Raw genomic sequence first — 23,296 nt, 5'->3', positions numbered from 1 at the left:
CAGACTTCACGTGGTCCTTTATACAGTGGTATCCTATCTGTTCACAGGGAGACAGCATCAACAATACCCAGGGACATGTAAGAAAGGACAATCCCAAACTTCTGAGCCACCCTCTAACAGAACCTGAGGTGAGTGTCCACATTAAAGGTTGACAATCCATTGAGGTACAAGTCTGTATTCATGCAAAATTGCTGTCACTGACCTCTGGATTCAGATGGGTCAGACATGGCCCCAGTCATTCAACTATACATGTTCTAATACTATACAGATCGTGGTCCTGAATAACCAAGAACTGCAGCTGATAATCCTAGAAATTTTCCAATGTTTTCTATTTTTTAATCACTGTAATGTTTACTGTGACCTAAGCATAAGAACATAAAGCCTGTTTCATCATCAGACTCCTCTTAATAGATCATTCTACAATTATATCAATCATCTCTTAAAATTGAGGAGAGCAGCCCACTGAAATTAATACAGCACACACAAAAGCCCTTTACTCTTACCACCTACACACAGCTCACACTTTTATCACACTGTGTGGAAGAGTTTCTGCTTGTCTTCTGTGCCCTGTCTTGTCCCTTACTCCTGAATTACCAATCATAAGTCTTTTGCTGTCTTTCTCTAGAAGAATCAAATCTGCTCTTTTAACTTCAAATGCTAACAGAATTAAAACTTTTACAGCTCACGAGGCAGTCTTGAATTCTCATTGCATCTATTTGCAAATCTTGCATCCTCCCTGTCCTCTGAAGCCTGATAATTCCTCAATGAGACACCTGAATAGAACTTTACTTCTCCATGCCAGTCTTCCCTGCCTTCTTCAATAGCACTAACAGCAAAACATGTACAGCCTTCCTGCCTGCAAATGATTAATGCCTACACAACATGACTAGCCCCAAGGCCTGCCCATCCACTAGTCCACGCACTATAGCAGCATACAGACACACATACACACACACTTTCTTGTCTCCAGGCTATATTCAGTCACTGACTATTATTTTCAACTTCATTTCTACTCATAGTTCCACAGGTCCACCTCAAAGTATATCTCAACACCCTTCTGATTAGATTATCACTCAACATATCACTTCCATCTTCAACAGTAAGGCTTGGCTTACAAAGCTTCTTATCCTGATTCCCTGGCAACTCACTCCCATCACTAGCTACCATACATCTCTTCTCTTAGCAGCAGGTCCTACATATTTGTATAGCACTTCAGATGTATCTCTAACATATCTTTCTGTTATTTATTAACATATTGGGTTAACAGCTTAACTAGACAACAGCTTTTTCCTAAAAGCAATTCTTTTGTACTACTTATGACCTGCTCTAAAATGCTTTGTTTTGTTGAATAGTCTCTCGATTACTGTAGCAATCTGTTCCTATAGACATATGTGTAAATAGGTACTCCCATAATTTCAACTGTCTTACTTTGATACTGTAAGATATAGAACTACTATAGAAGAAAAGAGAAGGTTCTAAGCACTGCTATGACTTGTTATAGTCAAAGCTATCAGAAAATATTGACTTACAATAAGAAAGTTAATCCCATTTTTTGTCAAATCCTGTTAACAAGCCAAATTCATTGCAGTTCTTTTCCATTTGTCCAACTGCATATTTTGATACAACATCGCTACAACTAATGAAAGTAAAGAGAAAATGTAAAACTATTAATACAAACATTGCCAAATCAGGCCAGGATATGGGTCAGCATATATGTTTTATCCTCAACAGATCCTGAATTTATACATAAGTACATCCGAAAAAGCTTCTTAAAAGTATTTGCTAAACTACATCAGATTTAATACAAGTTCCTTATTTCTAATGTTGAAGAACAAAACACAATGATAACAGCACCAACCATGAATCACACAGATTCATCTTCCATAAAATATACAGCTGCCTGTTAGAAAGCAAACACCTCCAGGTGTAAATCTTTCATGCAAGCTTGCCAAAGATCAGCTTGGTTTTTATTGCTCTGTGCAATTTCCAAATTAAGTGACTTCACCATGAGTGGAACTTTTTAATGTAGAACGTTACATCATAAATTAACCCTAACACTCTTACAGTCAGGCTCATGCAGGCTGCTGCTTTATCAGAGAACAAGGGAGACATGCAGAACAGCTGAACCCCATGTGCTCACCAGCAGATAGGCAGCACAATGAGCTGGCAGTATCACCGGCGCCACGGCAGAGCCGTGCTTGGATTCTGATTTGTTATCAAGAGTTTCCGTGGAAAGCACACACAGAGGAAGCAAAGCAGCTGGATCCTAGCAGTCCACGGCAACCCCAGGAGTACTGAGTCACTCACCTCGTATCCTTTCTCCAGCAGGAATTCTGCCAAGTATGAGCCATCCTGAAAAGAGAGGGAAAATTGAGAAGTGTTAGACCAATGGTGGCTGGTACAGAATTGTGATCTACACTGTCATTGGAAAGGCAAGTTGAACAGAATAAAAATCATAACAACCAAAAATAAAAATAAAAATGAAACTGATGATAATGACAACAAATACCAAATGCTGTTTGACTGTTAACAGAGCAGACAGTAACTCATGTAGGCATCACTGAAGACAGGAAGAAATCAAAATCCAAGCAAACAATCAGAGCAACAGAGATAGCACAAAGTTTCAGAATCACATGGATTTGGGTTCAAGTTTTGCTACTTATAGGCTATATGAAATATGCGAATATGTTAGCAAGGCAAAATGCCTTGGTGCCATAGGAATGCAATAAATTCTGGTAGGGATGATATTTAAAAAGAAAACTAGAAAGTTCAAAAGCAGACAGAGAGCACAAGGTGTTGACATTACTGAGAATGAGTACACAGAATTGTGGAGAAGGCTAGAAGTGCTACGCAGTAGGGTGAGCACCTTCAAGAGATTTCAGGGACCAGTTAGCTGCTAAACCCTAGGCCTGTAGAAAGCCACCCAATTTAGAGAAATTGAGGCATAGAGGGATTACAGGATTTATGGGATGAGATTCAATTAAAACTATTTTTACCATATATGTGTGCATATACACAAACTTATAAAGAAGAAACTGTTACTTCTTTGATAAAATAATAAATACTTCATATGAATTTATCTTAAAACATGCAGAGAATCCTGCCTTAAGAAGGAGCTAGCTAAATAAACACTGAGAATCTCAACTGGTAATAATAATTGTTTTAGAAATTTCTAGATGGGACTTTCTAGTTAAATAAATGCATGTAACCTTAAGAGAAAAAAAAGTATGACAGATATCTAATTAAATTAGTCTGAGGCCAAAAGTTGAACTATTACTATTTGAGGGGTACTAGCATCTCTCAGAAAAAAAGGAGTTGGTCTTACATTTTATAGCCAATCCCATAATTAGTCTGCAGCTTTCTGCCACAATGGGGAGTCCCTTCTATGCAACTCAGACTTAAATGTAAAACTAAGGCTCCAATTAACACAAATTTGTGTTCTGAAAAGTAGCTGGAGTATTTGAGTTTTCTTAGGTTCCATAAGTTTGAAAAGGCTTAAAATGTCCCTTGGATGTTCAGAAATCCCTACCAGATATTCCAGGGGAAAAAATGAAGCAAATCTTAGAATTGTCATGATCTGACCTAAAGCTGGAACTAGAGACACCCTATGGGTCCTGAAAACGACAGGGCTGCCGAGCAAGTGTTCACAACATTAATGCAGAAGTCTTCCAGGAATTCATGCAGAATGGCAAGGCCAGGCATACAAAGGGTACATTCTGTGGTCCATTAAAAACTCCAGCACATTTTCTTCTGACTTCTTGACATAAGTATTCTGGTTTATAGACTCATGTGGAGAAGAGAGTTTGGCCTTTTCATCTGAATCTTACAATGTGTATAGGTTTTACACATATTTAGGTGTTAGCTAAATCAAATCACAAGGCTGACTGATTCAAGCCAGGATAAGTCAAGCTGGCCTATACGATCACTAGAAGGACTTGTTTTTCTTTTGTTTTGTTTTTTAAGGGGGCAGTAGTCCTGTGAATCAACAGAAAACAAAGCAGTATTAAAGAAAATAGCTGCAATGATAATAATTAGACTAAAGATTTCTAGAAAGCAGACTTGCTTTTTTTTTTTAGAGTATTGTTGCCTTGAAGCAGCCAACAGTACACTTTCCTCACTTTACCCACATGGAATAAAACAGAATGCTTTATGTTCTACCATACTCATGTGTGTGTGTGTGGGGGGGGGGGGGTAGTGGTGACTGTTCTGGACCTCCCTGGGTAGGGAGAGCTGTGATTATTCAGAAAGCTGATGTGAAACAGACCTGACCAGGACTAACCCTGTCAATAAGGTCTTGTTCTTCTCACCCAGGCTGCTCCTCAAACTTTCCAACCACACTGGAACATTCTGAACCAGCAGTGGCACTCACTTCCTCCTCATTTCCTTGCCAGGCCCCTCCAGTGATAGGGCCCAGGCTGCACAATGAGTGGGAAACAAGCCCAGCAAGGGCTCTTGGTCTCTGGCCCAGGAGCTCAGCTGGCCTCCCCCTCATCCTCCCCACTGGCCCTCGGGGACTCCAAGGAGACATGGTATCTGAGCATGCAGCCAAACCAGCAGGATGGCTGATAGAAAACGCTCCAATCAGACTAATGACTAAAATGTCACACCAAGAACCTGAAAGAAACATTAAGTTCTGATAGTTGACTCCTGAAGCCAAAGGAAATGGGATAGATCTGCTCATTTGCTAGGACCCAGTGTAAATTCCAGGCAGATTCAAAATTCATTTAAAAAAAGGCATTTTAATTGGAGAGAAAATGTCCCAACTGCAACTTTTTAAAATTTAATTCTTCATATGGTTATTGGCGGTATCTATTTTTATATGAAATTCCAGACCAATTGAGACAATCGCTATGGTTTACTATTTTCAAAAAACACTTTCTGCTTTTCTCTCATGCAAGAACTTGGCGAGGAGCATAAACAGCCATTTGGTATCTCAGGTGACCAAGATGTAGCATAACATCACACAACTAGTTATAGACGAAACCAGGACTAGAATCCAACTCTTTCATTATCTGAAGTAGAAAATAATCTTCCTCACTATTCTCCCTGGGAGCTACCAAAACATGTCAAACCCCAACAAAGTAATCAAAGACCATTAAAGGGTTCATTTTCACACTAACTTGATTTGGCCCTTTTCCATTACAGGATGTTTTATAAATTAAACAGTGCTTCCAGTTTTAATCAAGTGACCCATACACAGAGAAATCCTGTAATTTTAGAATACTCCAGAGATCAGAAAAGAAAGAAAAGATGGGTGCCTCCGATTTCCCAGGTCTTGGCTCTGGGCATATACATGCCCACAAGGCAGCACAGTGCTATGTAAAAAGGGACTGCTTTGGTGGTAAATACATGTGGGAGGAATAATGCCTCTTTACAGGATCCCGAAAAGCCCAGGTTTCTGTGTGCCTCATATCTATCATGTATTTATAAACTGGTCAGTTTCTATGGGGCACTGAGAAATATCCCACAGAGAGCCACATAAAACTTAACCATTATTCTAGAAATCAGCAGGATCATATTTCAACTATTATATGAAAACTATGGAAAATTCTAGATCTACAAACACAGAGAAGTTTATCCCCTTCTATCAATAGCCATAGATGGGAAACGACTGGGAAAGTACTAACAGGACTTCAAACTCAATGGACAGACAAATAAACAAGTGCTACAATCCTACAACCAAGATGCTAGTGTTTCTTTTCTGTTTTCTACCAATGTATTTGCAGCCAATATGAACAAATGAAAAGGGAAAACATAGCTCTGACATATGCAGGAGAGCTTGTTCCCTCTGGAATGCATGCGAACTCACATGGCTTCCCTTTACGCACCATTTGACAGCAGCTTTGAAAGAGTAAGATGGAAGAAACCACATCACTGAAAAAGATCAGTCTTACCCTGGCATGTCTTATCTGCTGCTGCCCAAGGACTGCATGAGGCTGAGGATAACCATGAATGTAGCTTAAAACAATATCAAAATTTCTTAAAACGTAATGCCATATAATTTATGACTTTCTTATAATTAAATTGCAAATGGTTCTCAATCATGAACTTTGCAAATGCAAAGTGACAATATCGAAAGATTGACACTCCTAGTAGGAGACAGAATATAACACATGCATGAAGGGAAGTGCTTGTTTGCATAGCTTATTCTCTTTCCCTCCATAGATTTTAATTATTACAAAAGAAACATCTTTTGATGAGGATTTCCAAGAGTTTGAAGTCAGCCTGGGCTACAGAGTATATTACAGGACAGCCTGGGCTACCCTGTGAGACAGTCTCAAGCAACAACAACAATAATAGACACACACACCCCAAAAGCATCTTTTCATCTAATCACTACTACAATACCAAGGTACTCTGTACTTACAATAAGAACTATAAAACATCAATTATTAGGGAAGGATGCTGTTTTAAAAAAGAATGAAATTTTCCAGTTATTTAATCAGTGGGTTATGAAGCATGCAGGAGTAGAATATATTTAACAAGTATTGACACCTGGCTCATGTTTGTAGAAAATTACTGGATAACATCTATGTCAAACTCAAGATTCAAAAGACCATAGGGACCAATTAATCTAACACTCTCATTTTACAGATCAGGAAATTGAGATTCAAAGCAATGAAGTGTTTAAAGTCACACACTGGGAGAGTAGAACCTGCATGCCCTCACATACCAAAAAATAATAATAATAAAAAGCAAGTCTCAAGAATCCCTGACCTCAGAATTCTGCACTAAAATCTAAACAATCTAGCACGAAGGTGTACACCTGTCACCCAAGCACTCAGAAGACTGAGGCAAAAAGACTTCAAGAGGTAGCCTGAACTACACATAAAACCCTGTCTCAATAAAACAAAACTCAGAACTTAACTCTGCAAAGGGAAAACAATACACTACTAAGTACAGCAGAGCACATAAGATACTTAGTCTAACACATTACTGCATGAAGAACAAGAACAAAATCAATAATGATGAATACAAGAACTGACTGGATAAGAGAAAGATACTTCAAACATGTATTCCCATCTAGTAGTCTTTAAAATTCAAAATTATTTCTCCACACAAGATGCTATCATCAAAGACTAGATTTTCATTTCTACTTACTTCCTTGTAGAGAGGATCACTGCAATTAAAAATGATAGTCAACTACCTCTGAACAAAAGAGCTGACTATGCCCAGCCAAGACCTTCTGTAGCCACCTTCCTTTCTCTACCAGGAAAAGTGCCCTCGAGGCAGGTGCTCAGCAGCTCACACATGCTAAGAAGGAAGAATGGCTCTGCAGCCAAGTCCTGGCTTCCCAGTGATGGGTGGTGACCGCAAGGTTAATATTAATACTCAATTTCCAGAAAGATGAAAATTACCTCCAGTCAACTTATACTGTTTACCATAACCCAGTAGTTAGAACACAAAGGGGAAAGCCCCAATTACACCTAGTATTTGAATCTATCAAATAGCAAACACCTTTTAAAAAAGTAATCCTTTATGTCATTGTGTTTCTTTATTGCCCATATGTGGGGTGTGTGTGTGTGTGTGTGTGTGGGTGTGTGGGTGTGTGTGTGTGTGCTCGCCCATGCACATGTGCATGCACAACATTGGAAACAAAGTTCAACATCATAACTTTTGAGGGATATGAAACACTGTATGAGTTAGAGGAATAGGATATCTGCCGTGAGATGATGTCTTATAGGAATGACAGAGACATTACAATCAGGATACAGCAACAGTACAGCTGCCTAAACAAGACCCAAACAATGACAACACAATAGACATGCTAACATGAAAGAATCTCAAAGGGCACTATCCCTAGACAAAGAACTATAGGCAATTAATGTCTGCTGAGAGGAGAATTAGTCTTCCCCAGAGATACCAAGTGGTCAGCCTTAAAATCACATACATACAAGCAACACTAAATGGAATCAGTAGGTTGTATTTATATATTTATGTGTCTATACATACATACACACATATATATTTATATAAATAGAATATATGTGAGCATAACAATAATAAAGAAAAAAGGTCATAAGTTTGAAAGGGAGTTGGGGGAAGAATGGGAAAAGTAGAAGGGAACGAAAGGGAAGGGACAAATGATGTAATTATACTTTAATTAAAATTAAAAAACTATTAAGAAGGCTAGGCGGTGGTGGCGCACGCCTTTAATCCCAGCACTCGGGAGGCAGAGCTGGGTGGATCTCTGTGAGTTCGAGGCCAGCCTGGGCTACCAAGTGAGTTCCAGGAAAGGTGCAAAGTTACACAGAGAAACCCTGTCTCAAAAAACAAAAACAAACAAACAAACAAACAAAACTACTAAGAAAAAAAGCTATGCTTGCCACCAAAAGAGCATGCAGAGACTTTTAAGGTGATCCAATTACTGATGAAACATGCATTGATTTTAGTGGTGTCTATTAGATAAGCTGTCAGAATTCATGTATTAACACCTAAAAATGGCAAATTTAATCCTTTGGTAAGCCCCCCAAAGCCAGCTATGGTCTCCCAACCAATTACACTTGTTAAATTTCCACACTTATGCACATAGTTAAGGAAATTAATCAAAATGAAAACACTATTCTAAATATTAATGATTACTGCCCCAGGGGATGAGAACATGAATGGTTATTTTTATCTATCTTTTCTATTTCTTTCCAATGAATATATCATACTTTTATAAGAAGGAATATTAAGTATTTATTTATACCAAAAATTTTATAGTAATTAAAAATGTGTATGTTTTTAAGAGTGTGAAATGTACAGAAGCAATCTGGACATAATAATATTAAAATAACGATAGCTAAGAAAAAAGACCAAAGAGTTTTTGTGGTAGTGACATTGCATATCATTTATTCTGGCAAACTGTTCTTATTTTTTCATCCTTTAATCTATTTTCCTAACACTTTCTTTCCATTTTATCAATCAGTTTATTTTAAAAGTATCTAGAAAACATGAACTTATCTAATTTTTACCTTCCATAGGAACCAGTCAAAAACTGAAATGATTTAACAGGGTTTTGGTCAGTAAATACACTAACAATGTAGTATGGAACATATGTTCCTTCTAAATTGCAAATGATTATTATACATCTTTACTTCAGTGAGTTAACAAAAAAAACAAATACCAAATGTGAACTCCAGGTATATTTTGTATAAACATAAAAACATTAATTTCAACAGACTAAAATAACTTTCTGTAAATCAGTAAGGTTAAAAAAAATGGGATTAAAGGAGAAAAAACAAGGAGGTAGAGAGGAAGCCTTTTAAAAAAAAAACAGATAAATTTTAATCAAATGATTAGGAGAAAGACAAAACACACCAATGCCCCTACACAGTCTCAGAAAAGTTTGAAAGGTACCAAAAGCAAAACTAAAGGCACTTGCTAACAGCATCCATATAAGCTGGGTAGTCCAGCTTTCATTGCCGCAGAATCTGCTATCCACTGTTGTTCCTTTTTATATAAGTTCCTTCACTTTGAACCTATTTTTCCTCCTTATATCTCTGAATCCCTGCCCCCATTCCTGCCATTCATGTTGATATGTTTGTTTGTTTTAAATGTCATTATGTATGTGTGCATGTGTGTGCCATGGTACAGATGTGGAGGTCGAAAAATCACCTTCAGGAGTCAGTTCTTTCCTACCACTTTGTGGGATCCAAGGATCAAATTCAAGCCATGAGGCCTTTATGCATGCTCCTCTCTATCTGCTAAGCCACCTCTGGCTCCGCAAACAGTAACAGAAATAATAGTGAGCACTTACACAGCCTTGGAATATGCATGTCACTGTGCTTGACATGTTCCTTCTCTAGTCACTGTTTATATTCAAACAAAATTTCTATAATGACGCCACTCTGATTACCATCACTTAAAGAGAGAAAAACAAGGCAAATTCAGACTAATATGCTTAAGGTTTAATAGTGTGATTGTCAATCTTGAGTGTCAACTTGACACACATAGGGAGAGAGAACCTCAAACTAACATAGAACAGACTCCTGTAAAATTAATGGATATCCTCAAACACCCACTTGAGGCCATGGGTATAATAAAATGGAGAAGGACAGGAAGGAAATAAGAGATTCAATTCCTGCTCTATTGCTCTGTGAAGTATCTGGGTAGCCAGGCATTTCCTGGCCTAGATAGCATAATGCTTCAAAATTGACTCAGTCCTCCAACTTTCACATGCATCAGCACACTCAAACGTGGATAGGATGGAAATAATAAGCAGTAACCTGTACAGCTATCTGAAAAGTGTGGTAGATGCATGGGTCATAGACAAGGGATGGGGAAAGTTTTATGGATAAAAGAAAAGCTATCTTCTACACTGGATGGCACAGTACCCTGAAGAATCAATCACCCCACCTGAGCATGAAATCAGGGACAGCAGGAAAAAAGAAAAAGAAAAAACAAAGGGAATACAAGAAGCATATCCACCTAATAGGCTAGTTCAGTGCTTATGTGAATACCTTCTTTCAAATTTGGAACAATATAGTTGCTGAAAGTTTCTATATATCAGCACTCTAGACACATTGACAAGGGCTTTTATGAGGTTTCAGGAATGCCAATAATAAATTGCCAGTAAACTTCATGCATAACTATATAGTACACAGCTTTAACTATACAAAAACAAAACCTGTACAAATTTTACAAATTAAATTACTTTCCCTTTCTTTTGCTTTCCTCACTATCTTTCAAAGTGACTGTCCATATAATACAAGGCTGTTTCTTCAGCGCTAATAGCTCAAGTGCTTAACAGAAGAAATGAATGTTTGCAGATCCTTTAAGGAAAGGAAAGCAGCCTCTGTCCAATGCTCTAGACCGTGAGGAATGAAAACCCTGAAACTTACACAAACAAAAGAGAAATATTATTTAGTATTTACTTGATTTATTAATGTCTTCTTACGTGTTTCTTTTTATGATTTGTGTCCTAGCTTTAGAAGAAAAGCAAAACAAATATTTTGTTTGTTTATGGCATCTAAAAGTCACTAGAGTAGATCTCATCCATTTCTCCATCATTGGGCAATCCCTGTGTCTTTCTTGGGGTCCTGTTTTCCAGGTAGCCTCCCTGGTGTTGTGAGTAGCAGCCCAGTCATCCTTGTTCCACACGTAAGTGGGGGTAATGAAGGGCGAGGGTCTAGAGAAAGAGAGCTTGGGGGAGCGGGCGATCCCAGCTGGATCAACAACAGAGAGGGAGAACAAGGAATAGGAGACCATGGTAAATGGAGACTACATGAGAATAGGAAGAAGCAAAGTGCTAGAGAGGCCCACAGAAATCCACAAAGATGCCCCCACAATAGACTGCTGGCAATGGTCAAGAGACAGCCCGAACTGACCTACTCTGGTGATAGGATGGCCAAACACCCTAACTGTCATGCTAGAAACCCCACCCAATGACTGAGGGAACTGGATGCAGAGATCCACGGCCAGGCCCTGGGTGGAGCTCCAGGAGTCCAATTGGCGAGAAAGAGGAGGGTTTATATGAGTGAGAATTGTTGAGACCAAGGTTGGATAAAGCACAGGGACAAATAGCCAAATGAATGGAAACACATGAACTATGAACCAATGGCTGAGGGGCCCCCAACTGGATCAGGCCCTCTGAATAGGTGAGACAGTTGATTGGCTTGATCTGTTTGGGAGGCATCCAGGCAGTGGGACTGGGTCCTGTGCTCAGTGCATGAGTTGGCTGTTTGAAACCTGGGGCTTATGCAGGGACACTTCACTCAGCCTGGGAGGAGGGGACTGGACCTGCCTGGACTGAGTCTACCAGGTTGAGCTCAATCCTCAGGGGAGTCTTTGCCCTGGAGGAGATGAGAATGGGGGGTGGGTTGGGGGCAAGGGGAGGGGGGGCGGGAGGGGGGAGAACAAGGGAATCTGTGGTTGATATGTAGAATTAAATTATATTGTAAAATAAAATAAAAAGTCACTAGAGTAACAAGATGAACACTAATGATTTTCTTTCCCCGTTTTGCTGCACATCTTTTTAAAAAGGTTGTTGCTAAAATGTCACTATTGCTTCCAACAGGGTTTATTTGTAGTAATATTGTTCTTTTTAACTGATTTATTTGAGACCTGTAATTAATTTGTTTAGTCCAGTTAAAATTGCTCTTAAAATATATACAGATCGTGATATAAATGTCAGTTTCTGGCTCCCTAATATACTTCAGATCTGCTCTATTCCTATGGAATGTCTGCTATGTAGAAAATATAAAATCAATAAAGAAAGATATAAATTAATAACTATGATTTGTGGAGTTGAAGACATAGCTCAGCAATAAAGCACTTGCTTATTGGCATATGGAAAATTCTAGGCTCAAAAACAAAGAAGACACATTATGCTATAAGCAAATTAAAAATCATTTAAACAGCCAGATGTGGTGGTGCATGCCTTTAATCCCAACACTAAGTAGACAGAGGCAGGTGGTTCTCTGTGAGTTTGAGGACAGCCTGGGCCTGGTCTACGGAGTGAGTTCCAGGTCAGCCAGGGCTATCACACAGAGAAATCCTGTCTCAAAAAAAAAAAAAAAAAAAAAAAACCTCACAAACAAAATAAATTAATAAAATTAAATAAGAACACTTAAAGACAGGTGACATTCAATTGTATATATGTAAGTGTAATGCAGAAATGTGTTAGTATCCACCCAGAAAGCTTCAGTTGATAAAACTAATGCTAACAAGAACAGATGAAGTGTTCTATATCAAGGGTACAAACAAATCAAAGAACAAACAAATCTAAGAACAAAGAATGTTGATTTCTTTGGAAGCGGAGTTCTGAGACGAGTTCAGCTGATAAAATTCAATTTGGGTATTTATGTGTTAGGTTGTAGTAGATTCTACCACACATTTTGAAGAAGGTATGATGGAGCTATGGGGTGGAGGTGGGGGGCAGAGAATGTAGTTCCCAGAAGGGACTGGACACCATCCCTATGTGGATCTCAGTAGTGCTGAGCTCTAAATTTCCCAGCAGCCCAGAGACTTGAGCTGAGTGGAAGAGTTTAAATTCAGTGTTGAAGCTAAAGAGCAGGTGTCTCTAAGTTGCACATACTTTTGAGTCTAATCTCATAATACTTAAATATCAGCCAGGCAGTGGTGGTGCACGCCTTTAATCCCAGCACTCAGGAGGCAGAGCCAGGCAGATCTCTGTGAGTTTGAGGTCAGCCTGGGCTACCAAGTGAGTTCCAGGAAAGGTGCAAAGCTACACAGAGAAACCCTGTCTCAAAAAACCAAAACAAACAAACAAAAACAAACAAACAAAAAAAACTTAAATATCTAGCCACTGCTTCTGCTTCCCAGCTAACCTCTCTTGCAGGACATTTAGGATATGACTACATTTTATAGGTTTAGATCACATATCTAAACTACCTAGCCTTATAGGTATGATTTATTCAACTTCATATTACAGTATACATGTTTAGTATTTAGTATTGTAGTCTTCATTATACAGTATTGAGCTATTTATTGTTTCTATCTAAAATATTATAATTACTACAGTTGCTAAGTACTCTACCCAACTTTCTCACATATATTTAACAGTATCTTTTTCAGTAGTTGAGATATCCTCATTTTACCAGATTTGAAAAGCTGAAATCTGGACCAGTGAGACAGCTTAGCAATTAAAGGCACTTGTCAAACTTGAGACCTGAGTTTGATTCCTAGAACCCACATAGAATTAGGAGAGAACCATCTCCCACAAGTTGTCTTCTGACCTCTGCCATACCCACACACAAAACACACAATCAATACATTTAAAAAAACTTTTAAAACAAAAATTAAAGTTCATAAAAAGTAAATCCCTTGTTCAAGGTCATAGAGAAAAAGAACTTAGCAAAATGCAAACCAAGTTATTGCATCCTAACTACAACATAGCTTCCACAATATTTCTGCCTTAATCGAAATCAAAATATTTCAACCAAAATAAGATTTCATAGCACTTTAAGGCTCCTAATCAATGACTAAATTTATATGAAAACTCATGCAAAAAAAAAAAAAACAACTGAATTATGCATCAAAAAGTCTTTTTTCTTTAAGATTCACATGACTTGGTGGATTGTTGTTATTATTGTTTTTCTAACAATTTATTTAATTTCATTTTATGAACATTGGTGTGAGGGTTTCAGATCCCCTGGAACTTTAAATTTTAAACAGTTGCTAGAACTATAAGAGCTTTCTAACAGTGTGAAAGGTCAGTTACTTGAAATCTGAACAGCTGTAAGTACTTTAGCTCTACAGGAGCTGGTTGATACTATACGTTAATACTTATGACACACTACTGCATAGGGCTTAAAAATCTATATGGAAAGTGAATTTGTGGCTCAAAGTATCAGATTCATAGCATAGATACTTTTGAATGTGCATATTTCAAAGAATATCAGATGGGTATAAAAAATTTTGTCATATTAGTAGTTTCACTATATTATGCTAAATATTTACATTTTTAAATGTAAATATTAAAACCAGACATGTTTTTCATTAATGTATCAATATTTTCAATAGCAAACTATGGAGAAGTTGTCTTAGATACAATTAAAGTTATTCAGCCTACATGGGCAAATTAATATATTACTGACAGTTTGTAGGTCTGTTGAAAGAAACAGAAGATAAGAAAAACAGTAATTTTGTATCATTCATTGGTGGAGCTGTGGGTGATTTTACAACTTTTAGTGCAGTATGTGCCCCAACACATGATCTTTTTGGGTTTTTTTTTTGTTTTTTTTTGTTTTTTTTTTTAAGAAAGGAATGTTTGCAAGATATTCAGTGCTTACAGAAAAGACATGGCAGTTTGAATTTTGCACTCAGATCACACTGTTTTTAATGAGCTAAATTTGAAATTTTCAAGAGAGGAAAAGCTAATTTGTGCCCTTGTTAAGCAAGTAAGAGAATTTATGGTGAAATTGAAGTTTTTCATGGTAGTAGTCAATACTGTGATTTTTGCACATATTTCTATTATTTCAATACATTTATTTTTAAATACTATTATATCATTTCACTACAGAATCTAGAAAAAATTTAAATAACACTGTCAATACCGATATATTTGAGAATGCTTTCCAACTTTCATAAATGTACTTTTGAATTTGATATTAATTCAGATTTGGCACAAGAATTATTGAGCTTGCATTAATATGTATTTTTTAACTTTTATCTTTATTTTTATTTTATGTGTTTGGGTGTTTTGCCTGCATGTATATCTGTAGACTATGTGTGCAGTGCCTAGTTAGTTTAGCTAAAGATGCTTAAATGTTTATGTAGTAAGCTGCTACGGGATAACAATGCTCTTGTACATTGTACAGATTTATCACTCAAATTGGTTTAATAAAACTCTGAGTGGCAAGTAGCCAGGCAGGAAGTATAGGCAGGACAAGTAGACTAAGAGGATTCTGGGAAGAGAAAGGGCAGAGTCAGGAGTCACCAACCAGACACAAAGGAAGCAAGATGAGAATGCCATACTAAAAAAAGGTACTAAGCCACGTGGCTAAACATAGATAAGAATTATGTGTTAATTTAAATGTAAGAGCTAGTTAGCAATAAGCCTGGGCTAATGGCCAAGCAGTTATTAGTAATAGTAAGCCCCCAAGTCAATTATTTGGGAAATGGCTGCTGGGTATTTGGGAACAGGCAGGTAGAAGAAAAATGTTCCACCTACCGTAAAGCTTTTTGCCTTTACTTAAAATTTTCTTTTTTTTAAATATTTTTTTAATTAAGAAAAAAATTTTTTATTCATTTTACACACCAAAGATTTCCCTCTTCCCTCCTCCTGCCCCTCCAGCCTCCCACTCCCAACCCATCCCCCACTCCCTCCTACAAGAAGGTAAGGCTTTCCATGGGGAGGTACATTTAGTAGAGGCAGGTCCAAGCCCCTCCCCCTGGCTCAAATTGTGCAAGGTGTCCCATCACAGAAGTGGGCTCCAAAAGGCCTGCTCATGTGCTAGGGATGGATTCTGATCCTACTGCCAGGGGGCCCCTTAAGCAGATCATGCTACACAACTGTCTGGCTATGCAGAGGGCTTAGTCCAGTCCCATGCAGGCTCCACAGGTGTTGATCTAAATTTCATGAGTTCCCACAAGTTTGGTTTGGTTGTCTCTATAGGTTTCCCGATCATGATCTTGATGCCCCTTGCTCAGAGAATCCCCCTTCTCTCTCTTTTACTGGACTCCTGGAGCTTCGCCTGGTGTTTGGCTGTGGACCCCAGCTTAGACTACTAGCAATAGTGGAGAGGGTGCCTGAATTGACTTACCCCAGTAATCAGATTGATGAATACCCTAACTGTCATCATAGAGCCTTTCTCCAGTAACTAATGGAAGCAGATGCAGAAATCTATTTATAATTTGCTATTAAAATTTCAGTAACTAAAATATTTTTGCCATCTCTCCACCTAAAAATGATTTCTTTTGTATATAAGTCCAATATATTCTCTAGATGGCCAAAGTTATGGCTTTGTTAAATTTTTCATTAAAAATTTAAAATTTACTGGGCATTAAATACTGATTTCAGGCAATTAATTACATTGTCTGGTTTTTTTTAACATTTGAGAAGAAACTTCTGACCAAATCCACTAAAAACTTGCTAGAAATGTTAAATTTTCTTCAAAGTATTTTTCACACATAGTCTACTTCTTTTGCTTTGGCATAGCAAAGCACAAGTGTCATTCATGTTGAAACTTTTTTTTCTCCCCAACTTTGGTGATTATTTGTACATTTTTGAAGCAGTGGTGTTAGTATGCCTACTAACTAATTTAAATTTAGAAATTTGCCCATCATTATTTTAGCTAAGGGTAACTTAGTAATAATTCTTAATAGACATGTAAATTTATTTTTTTTCATTTATTATTATTGTGTGTGCACATGTGCATGTGTATGATGAAGGAGGGCACATGTGCCATGGGGTGTGTGTGTGGGGGGGTGCGTGCGCACTCGTGTAGGTCAAAGGGTAACTCTGGAGTCAGTTCTCTCCTTCCACCTTTATGTAGGATCCAGGGATTCAGCTGAGGTCCCCAGGCATGTGCAGCAAGTGTTTTCTCACTGAATCGTCTCACCAGCCCTAAACATCTGAATTTAATCAAGTGATAATGCTCATGTTCACTGTAGGTCAATATGCATTAAATATGCCAATGACCACACTACATGTTATAATATAATTAATATTCAAATTAATTAATGCCAACACAAATGTATCAGTTAGTATATTTAAGAATAAATTAAACACCAAGACCAGCATGGTGTGTTTGTGAAATATATTAAATATCAACCAGTCATTCCAAAACAAGTTGTGCCTTTAACAAAGATATATTTGTCATTACTACCATTTTAAAATTTTATTTCCTCAGTGTTTTATCCAAATATTAGTTATTTAAAAACCACGTGGCTTCTGGCTACCATTTAGCTGTTAGTATAGTTATAAGGGCTCAGACATTTACATAAATTAACATAATTCTCACACTATTACCTTAGCATAATGGCCTAATTATCTTCATGTCACAAAGAAAGCATGAGACAGCAAAAGAGGAACAGGGACTCACTAAGCACTATTCAAACTCTCTACCTAGCCTTCTAAAAACTATTTAGTATAGAATCCCTACTTCCTTGAATGAAAGGGCAGATGGTAGAAGCCATCATTTATTAGTTTCTAATAGTCCTCCTGGAATAATTTTCCTTCTAGAAAATGTTGCAAGAAGCTGCTCATAAGACAAGGAGACTCTGGCCTGTGATCTGGATCTAGTACCCCACATAGTAGAATAGCTGCTTGGGAAATATAATTGGGAGCAGCCTGGCAGGCACCCAGAGAACAGTAAGCACTGTGCCCTATAGAACAAACTCTTGGGCATGGTTGTTCTTCCCAACAAGCTAAAGAGGCTTCACATGGTAACAATTGAGAAATGACAGGAAACAGCAAGAGAGTACTATTCCTGGAGAACAATATCCAAATGTCAGGCAAAAAGGCAATAGGTTCATGGAAGTGAAGTGCTAGCATGTAACTGAGAAAATGAACCCCAAAGAGGTCAACAGAAGCCAAACTTGAAACAGTCAAGGGGAATGAAATATGCCAATATGAACTGACAGTAAGCAGCTCCTTATTGATCTGAATGACCCTTGTGGAAACTGGCAAGCAAGCTGCTAGTGTGTAGCAGGAAAAACTCCACTCCAGGTAGGAAAATGATCCTAACAACTGATGCACTTCCTCCAATTCTAAGATTCCGCCTTCCAATTCTAAGATTCTGCCTTCCGAACTAGCCACAGACCTGTTTATCATGCCCACATGCAGAGCTAGAATAATAACTGAATAAAACAATACTAGGGGCGAACTTCAAAATACTAATAAGTCTGTGCAGCTCAGGCATGGATTCTTCGGAATAGCTGCTAGCATACATGCCTACTCAGGACACGTACCAGCTGAATTTTAGCCTTCATAAAACTGTTAACATTGACCTGGAAGTGAATGTCTTCTGAGCAGGCTGGACTACAGAAGAAAGGAGAAAAATAGCCCCATGTAAAATCGTTTATTTGAATAGACAACAGTTTCCCCAGCTTGGTAAAACACAGTATGGAAAATAAGGATGACAAGGTAGGATAGAAGCCACTCTCTAAATACTGTGCTTCTGAACACAAAGGGCTAACAGCCATACACTGTGACACCCAAATCTTCAAGACTGAGGCTTCATCTCCTCCTGCAAACAATAAGTACATGCCAGGAAATCTATTTTGTTTGGGTTAGATGTGCTCTCCTGTTCATATTATCACACTCTTCCCCTCTCTCTCTCCTTCTACCTACCCCCACCCCGCCATGTTCTCTCCCTTCTTCTCTCCTTTCCCTATCCTTCAGCATAAATCTAGGTCTTACTCATTTTCAGGCTAATCACATCTATTTAGGAGCAATCATCTTATAGGTTAATTACCAAAATAAGCACTTTATTTTCTTATAAGGTGAAGATGAACTACAGCATTTGAGCAAAAACATGTTATCTAAGATTGTCTTCATGTTTACTGTAAGCCACTTCAATTTTGCTTTCATCCTGGCCCTCAAGACAATGGAAAAGAAAGTTCATGTTCCTATTAGAAAGGAAAGAAAGAAAGGAGGAAGAGGAGAGGAGGGGAGGGAGAGAGAGAGTAAGAAGAGAGGAGAGATCCAGTTAGAAATAGTAACAGCAAAAGTTTGAATTTTGTCTTCTCCAAGTTCACATGATAAAATTCTAACTCAACCAATACCTCGGGAAGTAACTGTCTTGGAAATTAGTTCAGCGCAAATGAAATTAGTTAGGATAAAATCATACTGGAGCAGAGTAGCCTCTAATCAATATGATTGCTCTCAGTATAAAATGGAGAAATTTGGATACATGTAGGAAACTCCACTTGTAAATAAAGGCAGAGGTCAGGGTTACTGTACAAGTTAAAAATGCTACAGACGGCCAGCAAACTGCCCAAGGCTAGGAAGGGATAGAACAGATTCCCCCCATAATATTCAGAAGCCAACCCTACTAACACCTTAACGAGAATAATAGGCCTCACTACTCTTCCATCCTCCAGACATACAATAACTATGTTTTACGCATCCTGTCCACAGTACTTGGTCAAGGAAGTCCTAGCAAACTAACAAAGGCCCCAAAAAAGTAAGAGTTGCCAGCAGATGGCCAGGTAGGGTGGGAGGTAGGGCAGCTGAAAGAAAAGAATCTCTACTCTATGAACCATTAGTCAGTCACTGTCAGGAACACAGGATTTGGGGTGACAGTCCTCTCTGGTATTCTACTGCCTACCATACCAGCCTTCTTTGAGGTCTCCAGTCTGTGCCTGCTAAGAGTCATAGAGGCTGTTCTTTATCCTCAGTTCTCCTGACTGCCCTGTCCTAGGCACACTCGCTTAGTATACCTCATATATTCTAGGTGCTGTCTTAATCTTCAGCTCTGCAGAAACCCCTCCCTTCTGTTCCAGCCAAGTGAAATTCCAGCTTTGAGAAGCCTGCAAAGCACACTGGCCTTTTCCCACAACCACTGTAATAATAGCCTGTTTTAACCTATGGTAGCAAAGTGAACTATTTGCTTTCCCTGCTAGGTTGTAGGATTCACAGAGCTAGCACCATAACGACTATATTATGACTTTGCACACTGATATGCCACTGGCTTGCAATGCATTCACTGCTCACAACTAAAATTCAATGCCCTCACATTTCCAAACTCATAAGTCCTAGGTGTCCAAGCAGGTGCACCAATAGCCTAATGATATAAACTTATTATCAAAACTGTATTATCAATCACTTGGCCTCCTTGTCTTCAATATCAGAACTCAAATTCTCACCTCTAGCACTGGTGGTGCTTTATCTTCAGGACCACAGAGACTAATACCACCTGTAAGGTACTCTCAGACTCATTGCTGTACCCATTCCAAATGTACTCCTGCCTGGACTGCAATCAGGACAAATCTCTCTCACCCACAGTCCCACAGCGATTTACAAAATAATCACTCAGAGACTTAATATTATTTACAAACTGTATGGCCTATGGCAGACCTCTTGCTAGCTAGCTTTTATATCTTAAATTAATCCATTTTTATTAATCTATGTTTTGCCACATGTTCCGTGGCTTTACTGGTCTGCTGGCATGTTGCTGCTCCTTCAGTGGTGACTAGCATCTCCCTAGACTCCGCCTTTCTCCTTCTTGTCTCTCTCCTTGGATTTCCCACCTGCCTCTAAGCTGCCTTGCCATAGGCCAAAGCACCTTATTTATTAACCAATGGGAACAACTATATTCACAGCATCAGAAAGACATCCCCCAGCACATCCATATTGCTCAGGACAAAGCCCAGTATCTTCCTGCCTCTATCACCCAGGCTGCAGCAGGCCTCTGTACTCCTTACTAACAATCTACCTGATTTCTATCACCTACATTAAAGGTTTTCTTTTCTTTATTTTCTCTTCCATTTTTTTGTTTAATTTTGTTTTCCCTCCAATTAAATGTCCTTTCCAATGATACTTACGTAGGAATCAAATGGAGGCCAGAAGTGTCACTCAGTGATAGACATTTGCATAGTACATGTAAAGACTGGTTTCAACAGCAGCACAAGGGAGAGAGGAGGGGGGGGAGGAAGAGAGGGAGAGAGGAAGGGAGGAAGGGAGGGAGGGAGGGAGGGAGGGAGGGAGGGAGGGAGGGAGGGAGAGAGGGTATTCAATAACTGCAAGTGCTTAGTATATAATGGTCTTGTTGCCAGGTGGGTGAGCTAGGCTTCTCAAACTATAGTTTTGGAAGCATGTGCTCATGTGAAGAGATCACAGTTCTTTATAGTAAAGAAGTTACAGAGTTATGGTTCTCAATTAACTATTTCTTCATTCTCAAAATCCTAAGCTAATGAAAACAGTCATTTTAATATGAGCATTTCAGACCCTGGTCCTAATTCTTCTGCCACATTTATTATTCTGCTCACTCATGTGTCAGACATCTGCTGATGTCTCAACAAGTATTCTGGATGCCGAGCAAAAGACAAGAGTCATTCTATCAATAGATGCAACAACTGTCAGCAGTAATACGAAATGAACAGTCAGTATTTACTATGAGCAGCAAGCTAGGAGCAGTTTCTAAGTACTAGCCATCTGAACAACTGAATGGGTCCCATGATTATTCCAATTCTAAGGATGAGGATGTGAAGTCTGGCTACACAGTTACAAGAGGTGACTTGAAGATCCAAAACCAGATGGTCTGTGTTCTTTTGATGATGGTCAGTCAGGCACAGCCATGAGAAGAAATGCAGTAGAGACTCAGTAAAACAAAGTTTACTTCAAAGGTCCCACCCAGCAGACACAGCACACATCATTCACGGCCAGGTGCAGAAGTACTGGAACGATCAGAAGCAGAAAAGACAGGAGTAAGGGGAGAGCCAAGGCAATGCTTGTTCTGGATTTCCAGGAAAGCAAGGCAGGCAGGATGAGGAGCCAGCCCAAGGCTGACGAGTGTAGAAATTTTGGTGGGCTCTGAGCCATGGAGATGGTATCTAGCTGCCTGGCACTTGGCCCTGGAAAGATGATGGTCTCCTAAAGTGCCTGATGAGAGAAAAGATGTTCTGTCACAGTTAGTTCCACATCAAGGACATGCTCTCAGTTGAGCCTTGGCTGTCTCTAACCAGCCAGGCTTGGAGAAAGTCTCTCTTCCACCAGAAACATTTATAAGGTGTTAAACTTTCAAGAGAATTAACAAACACAAACTGTCTGACTTCAAACATCCTACCACCACACCTGTCCCCAGAACAATGTTAGTGTGTTACCAGAGTAGCCCAAAGTATGGCTATGATGGACACAGTGAATGTGAATGTACCTGGAAGAATAGAAGGATCCATAAAGAAGGTAACACTTTAAATAAATACTAAATGAAAAGTGAGACTCTGAAAGAGGATAAAATAGAAGAAAGGCTTTCAGGAAGACAAACTGACCTATGGAAAGGAACCTTTGTCATCCCTGGGAGCTGCAAGTACTACATGTAACTTGAGCCAGTGTCCTGGGAAAACAGTAAAAAAGGATGGAGACAAAGGTTTAAAGTAGTAGGAAAAGGTTTGCATTTTAGCTCCCATTTATCAAGAGTTTATTGAGAGACAGAGCCTGCCAGCACCTACCTGGACTAAGAGGTGAGTCTTTATCCTCATACCCGAACACCCCAGCCCCTAGGCTTTGGGCCCAGAGGCACAACCCTGCGCCCCTACACCGCCACCCATTGCAGTTCCAGTTTCAGGCCAGTTGGCAGACAGACCTCCTGCACACAGGTCAGACTACCACAATCCCCCATCAGACCCTGTAACCCAAACCACACCTCCCCCAAATCCCATCCACCCTCCAAGTCTGCCACTGTTCCCTGAGACAGAGCATGCCAGCACCCAACTGGACTAAGAGGCCAGTTGGTAGGCAGACCTCCTGCAGACAAGTCAGATTACCACCATCTACCACACGCTAAGACTGCAGCTACTCCCTGAGACAGAGCTCACTAGCGCCAGTTGGACTAAGAGCTGCTCCCTAAGACAAAAAGTCCATAAGCATTGACTAGACCAAGAGTTCCCACTGGATCAAGAGTATCAATCAGACCAAGAGAGGCTCCCTCAGACACAGACACAGCTTGCACCAAGGGGAGAAAGAGATGGGTAGACGCCAGTGCAAAAATATACTCAACAACATAAAAACCAATATGGCTCCATCAGAACCCACATCAGCAAAACCTGAACATCCTAACACAGAAGAAACAGAAGATATCTACCATAAAAATGACTTTAAGAAGATATTAGAGATCTTAAAAAAGGAAATGAAAAATTTCCTTAAAGTAACTGAGGAAAAGTCAAACAAAAAATGGGAAGAAATCAA

General features: G+C 39.0%; 1 protein-coding gene across 1 annotated transcript in view; it reads right to left on the bottom strand.

Annotated features, from left to right (window-relative positions):
- Gmds (GDP-mannose 4,6-dehydratase) overlaps positions 1-23,296 on the bottom strand; it is a 584,865-nt gene that overhangs the window by 469,221 nt on the left and 92,348 nt on the right. Inside the window, exon 2 of the mRNA XM_059263223.1 lies at positions 2,308-2,352. Coding sequence (XP_059119206.1) covers positions 2,308-2,352 — 45 coding nt within the window. The remainder of the gene's footprint in view (positions 1-2,307; positions 2,353-23,296) is intronic.

The sequence above is a fragment of the Peromyscus eremicus genome, chromosome 5, assembly GCF_949786415.1.
Source record: "Peromyscus eremicus chromosome 5, PerEre_H2_v1, whole genome shotgun sequence".
Taxonomy (NCBI): Eukaryota; Metazoa; Chordata; class Mammalia; order Rodentia; family Cricetidae; genus Peromyscus; species Peromyscus eremicus.
This window is presented reverse-complemented; position numbering and strand designations above follow the sequence as displayed.